Source organism: Poecilia latipinna, unplaced genomic scaffold, assembly GCF_001443285.1.
Source record: "Poecilia latipinna isolate Pla-1442-1.1 unplaced genomic scaffold, P_latipinna-1.0 Scaffold1076, whole genome shotgun sequence".
Taxonomy (NCBI): domain Eukaryota; kingdom Metazoa; phylum Chordata; class Actinopteri; order Cyprinodontiformes; family Poeciliidae; genus Poecilia; species Poecilia latipinna.
In genome coordinates, this window is record NW_015113692.1 from 227,627 (window position 1) to 237,594 (window position 9,968).

At 37.6% G+C, this 9,968-nt stretch overlaps 1 protein-coding gene across 1 annotated transcript in view; it reads left to right on the plus strand.

The window, feature by feature from the left end:
* The window catches only part of pamr1b (peptidase domain containing associated with muscle regeneration 1b), a 29,058-nt gene extending 20,334 nt beyond the window's left edge, over nt 1-8,724 (plus strand). Inside the window, exons 7-14 of the mRNA XM_015051962.1 lie at nt 1,289-1,459; nt 1,636-1,827; nt 2,972-3,850; nt 3,935-4,111; nt 4,486-4,552; nt 4,714-4,943; nt 7,354-7,712; nt 7,791-8,724. Coding sequence (XP_014907448.1) covers nt 1,289-1,459; nt 1,636-1,827; nt 2,972-3,850; nt 3,935-4,111; nt 4,486-4,552; nt 4,714-4,943; nt 7,354-7,712; nt 7,791-8,360 — 2,645 coding nt within the window. The 3' untranslated portion in view covers nt 8,361-8,724. The remainder of the gene's footprint in view (nt 1-1,288; nt 1,460-1,635; nt 1,828-2,971; nt 3,851-3,934; nt 4,112-4,485; nt 4,553-4,713; nt 4,944-7,353; nt 7,713-7,790) is intronic.
* The last annotated feature ends 1,244 nt before the right edge of the window (nt 8,725-9,968 follow it).

Consider the following 9,968-nt stretch of genomic DNA (forward strand, 5'->3'; position numbering starts at 1 on the left):
AAAAAAAAAAACAAAAAAAAAAACAAAAATCCTAAAACTTTGAATCCTTTTCCTGACTCTTCCTAGTCTGGTAAAAAACCTACACTGTTAACGTCATACATAGGGCCTATAGGGCCTGAACTCTAAGCTGCTGAGAAATCATTGCATCCTGGAGGCGTGGCCTGTTTTAAATTTTACCCAATCACTAATGTTTGTCTGTGACTTTTGTAATGCTCCAGCTCGATGCTAAGTAGCTTAAAATAAATTGCATGCACTGTGAACAACCGTCGTCCTTTGCAAAAAGAGAAGTGCCGATCCGAATGAGGCGGCTATTAATTCAATATTCTGAATGGTTTAGTTTAGTTTAGTTTGTTGGTAGCTTTGCTGTTGTGCTATACATTTCCATTCTATTTCTTTTTATTCTTTTTACATGATGAAATAAATATTTTGCCATGACAGCTTCAAAATAGAATAGAAAATTGTTTTGATCCTTTGGCGCCTGAGTCATATTGCAAAACTCTATTTCCTGATAATAAAAGACTTAGAGGCCACAGGAAAACATGCCCAGGTTATAAATCTGCTTTCCAAGTCACAAAGCCAAAGAAAGTTTCTTGGAGTTGTTGCAGTTCACATCGACACATTAATTTTCCTGAGAGATTACCTGACACGGAGAACTGCAGTTTTAATGCACTTTCTTTGTGACCTCCACTCTTGGTGTTGCAGGTCTTCTAGGTTAAATATGGACATAGAAATTGCACGTTAGAATCTGCACAAAAATTCTAACATCCAACACAGGAACAATTGAGTTTTTCATCTGTTCCACAACCATTTTATCAGTCTGTCTCACTTCAGTTCATAAATGCTATTTTACGACAGTGGAAAGTTGAACAGTTTGACCACGGCGCTTTTATTGCATCTGTTTCTTGCTAATTTGCAAGCCATGTGCGAAAGTTTCGCTGTGAACTGTTCACACTTTACCATGATGAGTGAAATTAACTGTAAACAAGCACCCGTGACAGCGATAGCAGGGTGCGCTTTAAAATCTTTGGAACCTTCTTAGTGGAAATCAGATGGTATGTTTGATTTTTGTCAGTCCATTGCCTGTTGGCAAAAACCGAAAGGATATGACTGCATTGATTTGTGTTTCCGTAGTTGTTTAGAATACCGAGTTCTAATAAAACAAAGGCTGAGACATACACGATGCCGTCTATACATCATAATTGTGAACATCCACTGTTTGTTTATGAAAGAGGAAATGAAAGCAGCATGTTTTCATTAATAAACTGTGCAAGTCTGTATTTCCTCTTAGTGGTGGGATGCCACAGGCCTCCAGTGCCCAAACACGGTTCTACGGAGGGTCTGTTTCTACATTCTGGTTCTCGCATCACTTACCGCTGCGACCTGGGCTTTGAACTGCGGGGGTTTCGCACTGCCATCTGCCTGACCGATGGCACCTGGAGTGCAGCAGCACCTGAATGTGGTAAGATAAAATATGGGATTTAGTTTTTTTTTTTTTTTTTTTTTTTTTCCCAAATAGCAACAGTTGTGGATTTGGGTAGTCAGTGTGGCACTCTCTTGTTTTTGTAAGCTTTTCACACAGCCTGAGGAATGATGTAGATCATGGAAAATAACTTGATTTTCTTTCCTGGTCTCTAGTGCCAGTGGAAAGAGTCTGTACTTTACCGCCCAAGCCAGTAAATGGTGACCACTTGTTGGTGTATGGACCAAATGATGTCCTCATAGCTCTCCAGTATATGTGCAACCAGCCCTATGAACTCATTGGGATCTCCCAGAGAACCTGCCTCCCAAACAACACCTGGAGTGGGACTCCTCCTGTTTGCTCTAAAGGTCAGACTATGTTTCCTACAACATAAGAATAACATAAAAACAATCCGACTGTGGGTCAAATATTTACATATCAATCAATATTCTTTTTATAAAGATGTATTTTAAGAAATAAGTTAACAAGATCCAAGACTGTTTTACAGCTTGTTGAAGTCTAAAAAAAAGTAATCGCACCTTTTACATGACTTAATGTAACATGACATTATGTGTAATTTATTTATTAGCATTTTGTGTGACAGAAGTGGTGCACATATATGGTTTCCGAAAAAGTGTAAAATTAAAAAAAAAAAAAAAACTGAAGTGCATTTGAATTCAGCAATACTTTGTGCATCTTTTGCTGCCTTTGCAGGTGTCTGTTGTTTGTTCCACGTCTCAACACAAAAGTGTTTGCCAACTCTGCTTTGTAAAATTCCCCAAGCTCAGTGAGATTGGAGAGAGAGTTTCTGTGAATGCATTTTTTCCAACTCTTGCAGCAATCTGGATCTTGACTCGAACAAGTCAACACGTTATTCTTCTTGAATCTAAACCATTTCCATGCCTGCTTCAGGCCATTGTCCTAATAGAACACAAACCTCATTAATAAATGTTTGTGACGGCTTTTCTTCAAGAATTGCTCTGTGTTTAGCTTCATTTGCCCCCCATCAATTGATCACCTCCACTAACCCTACTAAAGAAAACTATCCCCAGTATTATTATCATACCAGCACCAATTTTTGCAGTGAGTGCAGCATGTTTAGGGTGACGTTAAGTTTTCTGTCAAACCCTAGACAGAACCACTATGTATGTACTTTAAAATATACTGTCTTATTCTTGCTGGACCAGAGGACCTATTTCAGTATTTTTCCAACATGCCAGTCAAAGTAGTCAAAATTTGATTTGGGGTGAATTAATTAAATTAATTAATTGACATGTCGACAGATTTTCCTGTTATGACCAGAAATAGCTCGACCATTTGTTAAAGAAAAAAAAAAAAAAGATAAATGAGATATATATATATATATATATATATATATATATATATATATATATATATATATATATATATATATATATATATATATATATATATATCATGCTGGTCTAACAGATGACATGTGGGAACTGCTCCAATTGTCTCTCTTAACGTCTTTTTTTTTTTCATCCACAGTGAATAACACTCTAACTGAGTCTGAAAAAGATAAAAACAAAGTGCAAGAGGCAGACCCTGGCAAAGGAATAGACATAGAGAGTGAGACAGATAACAGTAAAGCTACAGAGATACCTCAACAAAACACAACAGAAAAAGGAAGTGCTGGCAGGGAAGATATATACTCTTGGGTAGAGAACACAACATCGGTGGACACTGAAGATAAATATACTGAAACAGTTCCAGAAAATACTGTTGACAAAGGTAAGGAAGAAGGTGATTCAGACGAAACAAATACTGGGTCAGAGAGGCCCAGCGAAGACAAAAAAAATGAAGTGGATCCTAAAAGCACAGACAGCAGGCTTAACACAGTTGAGAAAAAAGAACCAGAGGGACCAAAGCCACCGGAGAAAAAGGAAGAACGTTCAGACCCTGAGCCAGAGAAAGGGAAGGCAAACACCACAGAAATATTGCCAAAAAAGGACAAAGGGCAGGAAGGGAAGGAACGAAAAGAGGAGCAAATTAATGGAAAGAGAGACCCAGATCAATTTGGCCCAAATGACACAAAACTGAAGACAAATGTGTCTGAGGGTGACACCACTGTGGAAACATTTGAGCTGGATTCGACAAAGAACAGCACAAACTCTCAGGCCCCAAAGGATGCAAAGAAGGAAAATAACACCACTGGATCTCCGACGACAGTGAGGAAAATTGATCCCTCTCGAATCAATGTGACACAGTACACTTTGTACAGAGCAAATGGGGAAAATGGTAAAACAAAGGAAAACTCCCTTAACACCAAAGACGAAACTGTGAAAGATTCCTTAGAAAAAACTAAGGAGCTGGAAAGAAAGAAGGAAGAAAGAGAAAAAGACAAAGAAGTCAACCAGAGCCAAACAGGCAAGCGTTTTATTTAAAAAGAAAAATACAAATAAAAATGTTCTGAGTTTTTCAGCTCATCTACAGTGTGTTCCGTTTTTGCAGAAAGGAGGTGTCCTCCTCTTCCTCGCTTGTACAATGGCTACCACCAGGTGGTGCCAGGGTTGGATCTGGAAACTATGGAGTTTATGTGCAACCACTCATATGCTCTCAGCGGCGATAAAAGGCGAACCTGTCAGCCAGATGGTACCTGGAGTGGCAAGCAGCCCTTCTGTCTCAGAGGTACTGGTACCTTATGTTTATTTTAGTTTGGTCTAAATGTTTTGCAGATTTTTGCCAGGTGATAAATAAGGGAAATTATCACTTTGCTCTCCTGATGAATGTAAGAAAGAGGCAAAAATCCAAAGCAGACTAAAAGTAGTAAATGCTTCAGAGTACCCCCATCCTACAAAGAACAGTTCCCATTGTTGCAATTCCCTTGTTTTATATTAGTTGAGAGGTTTTACATACACTTTTAAAGAGTTGTTATTACCTTCTTAGAACCTAAGGTCAATTCAATTTTACTGTTTGTATCAGACATGCTTTGAAATTATTATTATTATTATTATTATTATTATTATTATTATTATTATTATTATTATTATTATTATTCACAGCATGTCGAGAACCCAAAGTATCGGAACTGGTCAAGCAAAAAATTTTGCCACCACAGGTACCGTCCAGGTATGTTTATTAATGTTTTCACACAAATATATTGAAATACAAGACCTGCTATAACACTGCTTAAAACGGTTAACTGTCAGATCAGAAAGAACCTCTCTTTTTTTTTTTTTCAGCACTTGCATGCAAAAGCATTTTTTTCAAGCGGTTCTTTTACCCCACAGGAAGACGATCGTCCACAGGCTCCTTTCCTCTGCAGTCAACCAGAAGCTCCAGTCTTTTGGGCCCACTAAAAGTTCCCCAGTGCTTCCTCAGTTGTCCCAGGGTTTCCATCATCTGTACACCCATATTGAGTATGAGTGTGCTTCTCAGTATTACCATCACTTTGGCAGCGCTCGGCGCACATGCTTGAAGACAGGGAAGTGGAGCGGACGCCATGTGTCATGTTCACCAGGTGAGGGCAGCAGAGCTTCACATATGGTCACGAGGTAGAAGAAGATGCACGGTTCGCTACTGCTGTGTTGATATATTTGCAGTCATAAAATGCAATTAGATCATTTATTTTTTACTGTTTATAAATGTTTAGAATTAGGCAATGGCAAAGGATGTAAATATTTATTTGAAAATATTAAACAGAAGAGAAAATTAGTCATATAAGTTTATTAAAACAGGTCGATTTTAAATCAAAAAATAATTTTGCTGGTGGCTTAGTTTTGTTTCGTTCTCATGGTGTGCTTGTTTATTAAAGCAAAATTACAGAGCTAACACCTAGGCAGAACTAAACCAAGACACAAATGTAATGTTGTCATCTTGAAAAGGCAAGACAATCCCCCAACCTTTGGTTAAAAACCCCATACCACCTTATTATCAGTTTTATAATGTTCCCATTATAAAGAATTTATAAGTAGTTAGCAATACACTGATTCACACATGGAAGCAGGCATGGAAGCACGGCAGTACATCCCATCAATTAAGAGATGTCATTTATAACACTTTTAAGACATATGGGCGGCTAAAGTGCACCAGGACAGTGCAAATAATTTAATCTTAGCTCTTGATAGGTTTTCCTTTGGTGCTGATGCTTCTGGATGAAAATTTAGAAAATGATTAAGCATCAACTGCCCACCAGATGGCGCCAGCGTAGGTTGTTTAATAGAAAATTACAGGGTCGTACAGTCATTTTAATGTCTCTTTACCTACTGGAATGCACTGCCTTTTAGACTGGTTTACTTTACACCAGAGACACTGTGGTCAGAGGCTCCTTAACTCATCAGTTTTATAGTCACAATGGAATAACAAAGGTTTATGAATATATGAATTACAGTACTCCGGAAGATTGTAGTTATTGCATTTTAGTATGAGACTTGTTCTTACATGCAAATATCTGCTTTGTCAAGGCCTCATTCTATCTTACTGTGTCTTTAACCCGAAGACGCTATGGGAGTTATCTAAAGTAAATAAGATTTTGAGTTTTCATAACTTCTCAATGAAAAACTGCTGCAGTAAAAAAAAAAAAAAAAAAAAAAAAAAAGATTAAAGTATGCCCTTAGGGTTTTTTTTTTTTTTTTTTTTGAGAAATGTGAAGTTAACTGACTGCTTGAGATAAACAGCAGGCCCAATGCCATGGATGGATGTAAATTCAACTGTTGGGAAAAAAAAAAAAAAAAAAAAACTAACCACAAACTGTGGAATTGAAGACAATAATCTAGAACATCTAGTTTAATTTAATATATCTATATTAGATTTGTATTGAATGCAGTGCTTGATTTATAGATGGTTTCAAGTGGAATGATTTGAGATTAATTATTATGTAGTATGTCCAATGTGTCTCTTGATGATCATAAGGAAGCAACATTTAGAACAACTTCACACAGACCCACAAAGAAAGTTTTCTTTGTTCTTAAATATGATCACATCTTTTTATAGAACACAGATCTAATTTTATTGCCTTTGTTTTATTTATTTCTACAAGCAGTTCAGTAAAAAAAATGTTAATAAAGCTGTAACTGATGTGTAGCACTGAATTAAGAAATACATATAAAGAGACTTTAAAACAATGCTATCTTTTATTTAACAGGTTTTCATGTAAGCTGCAATTAAATTTTCATTTCCTCACTGCTACAGTATTGTTCTTTTTTTGTCATGAGCAACAGCAGCACTTTATAAAAATGGACTATTCAAGAATATAATAATAAAAAAAAATCAATTATTCATACCTCTAGCTGTTAAGTGGAAGGAAACAGGTACTATATCATTTTAAACAAGTAAATAAATATGAAATGCCTGTGTATTTATATTCCTGCTTTTGTCTGAGGTATTTGGACACGTGCACAGACTCCATTACATTAAACCTCCGGCTGTAAGTTTAGAATCTCTGGCCTTGGAAGGGAATGCCAGATAAATCTGTATTTTTCAAACAAGTAAACTCTTTTTCCCCTAATATGCACTATTTAGTTTGATAGGCTGGATGAGGTGGTTAGGACATGTACAGAGGAGAGAATGCATCATTATAAGGATGCTGATACTGGAACTGCCAGGCAGGAGACCCAGAGAAAGACCAAAGAGGAGATTTATGGATGAAGTGAAAGGGTTGAAGTCAAACAAGTAGTTAAGCGTTTATCTTGTTTTATGTTTCTGTCTTTTAGATTATTAGTCAGATAGGCAAAAAAAAAAAAAAAAGTAATTTCTGGAATTTGACATTGCCAGCACTGGTTTGCTTTTTATCTGTCTTCAAAGGAAATAAAAATCATTAAAAGCCTGTAAGTTCTTAATTCAGTCCATATTTAAATCATTTTTTCCCTGTATCTTCCTGTTTCACCTTGATAATAGTCTCACCTCTCATTTTGTTTCTTCCTTTTTGGCAGTCTGTGGGAAACATGTAAACTTTGACCCACAGAGGCCAGAAGAGGCTCACTGGCCCTGGCTGGCGGCCATATACCGCCGCTCCCTCAAGGAGACCGAGACTAAGGTGACGAAGACAAGCAACCAGGACCAAACCCTGAAGAAAGATGCTGGAGACAGAAGTAGCAACCTAAATCAGGTCTCTGACTGGCAGCTTATCTGTAGCGGGGCTCTGGTTAACCAAAGGAGTCTGGTAGTTGCAGCTCACTGTGTGACAGAGCTTGGAAAGATGTATCCTGTGGATACAGCCACCATCAAGGTGGTCGTTGGGAAGCACTATCGCGATGACCACAGGGAAAATAAGGGTCCTCAACACCTCCGGGTAAGCTTCTGGATGTTTTATTTTCCAATTTTGCTCTTCAAGAAATCTAATGACATTACACATCTCTTTCTCTCTTAGGTGAGCTCCATTGCTGTGCATCCAAATTACGATCCTCATATTCTTGACTCTGACATTGCTGTTATCAAGTTACTAGACAAGGCAAGAATTGGAGAAAAAGTCTTGCCGCTCTGCCTGTCAGAGAACGACGAGGAAGAGGTTACATCAGAACAAGGGCTTGTGACAGGCTGGTCTCCGTTGCAGGATTCTAGTTTGGGCCTCGAGGAAAAGGCAAGGGTTGGGCTGGTTCACCTTGCTGATATCGTCCCATGTGAGCATCAGTATGCTCGCAACGGTGTGCCGGTCAGTGTTACAGACAATATGCTATGTGCAAGCCAAAAACCTGACTACGGTCCGTCTAACATATGTCCGTCTGACACTGGGGGCATCCTTGTCCTCCCTGCCAACCCTGGGAACCAGGTCGGTTATAACTCAATGTCCTCTCAGGTGCAAAAGGACAAGAGAGGCTTGTGGAGACTCCTGGGACTGGTGAGCTTTGGCTATGATCAGGGGGAATGTGACCCTGAACTCTACACAGTTTACACACGTGTGGCTAACTTTAAAGACTGGATTGAGAGCAACATCAAATAAAGACCTGGCCTCAGAGTACTCATCCTGTCCAATGTCTAATGCAAAAGGGCATTTTCCAAGTAAATGCAGACGCAACACTGGACAATATAATGCTTTAAGTGAATTGGGGTGGTAGCAAACATAGATGTGTTAAGCAATTATCTCTTCCTCTGAATGGCTCAGAGTTTGGGTGCCTTAGACTTGAAAATGACCAGAGAACAATTCAGATGATCATTCTAACTAATAAAGGTTTGGATTGTAATATCTATTAAGTCAGTGTTCTGAATAATAACAGATCTAATGGTGAAAGAGATGTATATAATGTATTAAAAGACATAATGTAAAATGTTACATTTTTTAATAAAGAAAATAGTGTGTTAAAATGTATATGTCCTCATTCTTAAAACATCATATGTACACGATATAGTACTTTACACTTTCAACTTTTTCCACACTTTTTTTTTTCTACATTGCAACCACAAAACTAAATGCATCATCATCATCATCATCAGTTAATAGAACCAAAAGCATTTAAATCGAAGAAAAAAGGATATAGCCAAGATAAAATCACAAGTCATCGAATCAAAAAAACATGTTTGAAAGAACTGAAAAATAGTCTGAACACCCAAAATGTAAAAGCATGATTACAATGTTATAAAGTAGAATCAGTATGGTGGCTTCAATATACAATGTGTAAGTTCAGAGAAAGCAATTAGGCTTAGAATGGACAAGTCAAACCATCAATAAAATACTCTGGAACTCATGAAAGTCAGAATTTAAAAAATACAGTATTGGAAATTAGAACACTGACTTTGATCCAGTGCAGAAATATTTTGGCAAATATTTGCCCCATGTCTATATCTCAGAGGATGGATTTAACTATGTACGACTAGCACTATCAGTAAAAGACACACAGTCTTCTTCCTTTTTTAACAAAAGGCTGAGCTCACCAAACTTCTGTGTTTCCCAGAGGATGGTCTCCGTTCACAGGCACTTGTAAACTCACAAGGCATCATCAATAGACAGAGACAGAAAACACTCAACCATAGTCTGACTGACCTGGTAACGGAGGCGTTGTCTGAGTTTAGACCAGAGCAGTGGTGAGAAAACGCTGCCATGAGAAAGAGGCTAGCGCATTGAGAGGCAGTGGGGTACAATGTCTCACAAAGGGACTCAGTTGATGCAGTTTGGTATCAGCTACCATTTTTACTTTTAGAGTCCTGGGATGAAGAAAATGAACACATCTGTTATGCTGGTAAATTAGATTCTCACAATGCGACAAGATTGAATTAATTCATAATTGGGAATTTTATTACATTTTTTTATGGAATCTGAATACTTGCTTTGAAGGTGTAATTTGTTTTCAAGCATTAATGTTGCTGATGCAGATTTTCTATAAACCAGAGATTAAAAACATTATATTGCAATAGAATAATCTGACACTGAAGCAATTTGTGCAATCCATTAGTTTCTTTAGCATTGCTCAGTTCTGTATCATTAATGGCCGAATGGCATAAATGGCCATATGTGACTAGAGCTGAAGGTTGCAGACAGTGTGATAAAGGATGACTACTTTAAACTACCTTGAGCAAAATCATAGGCAAAGGAACTGTCTTTAAATATATTAAT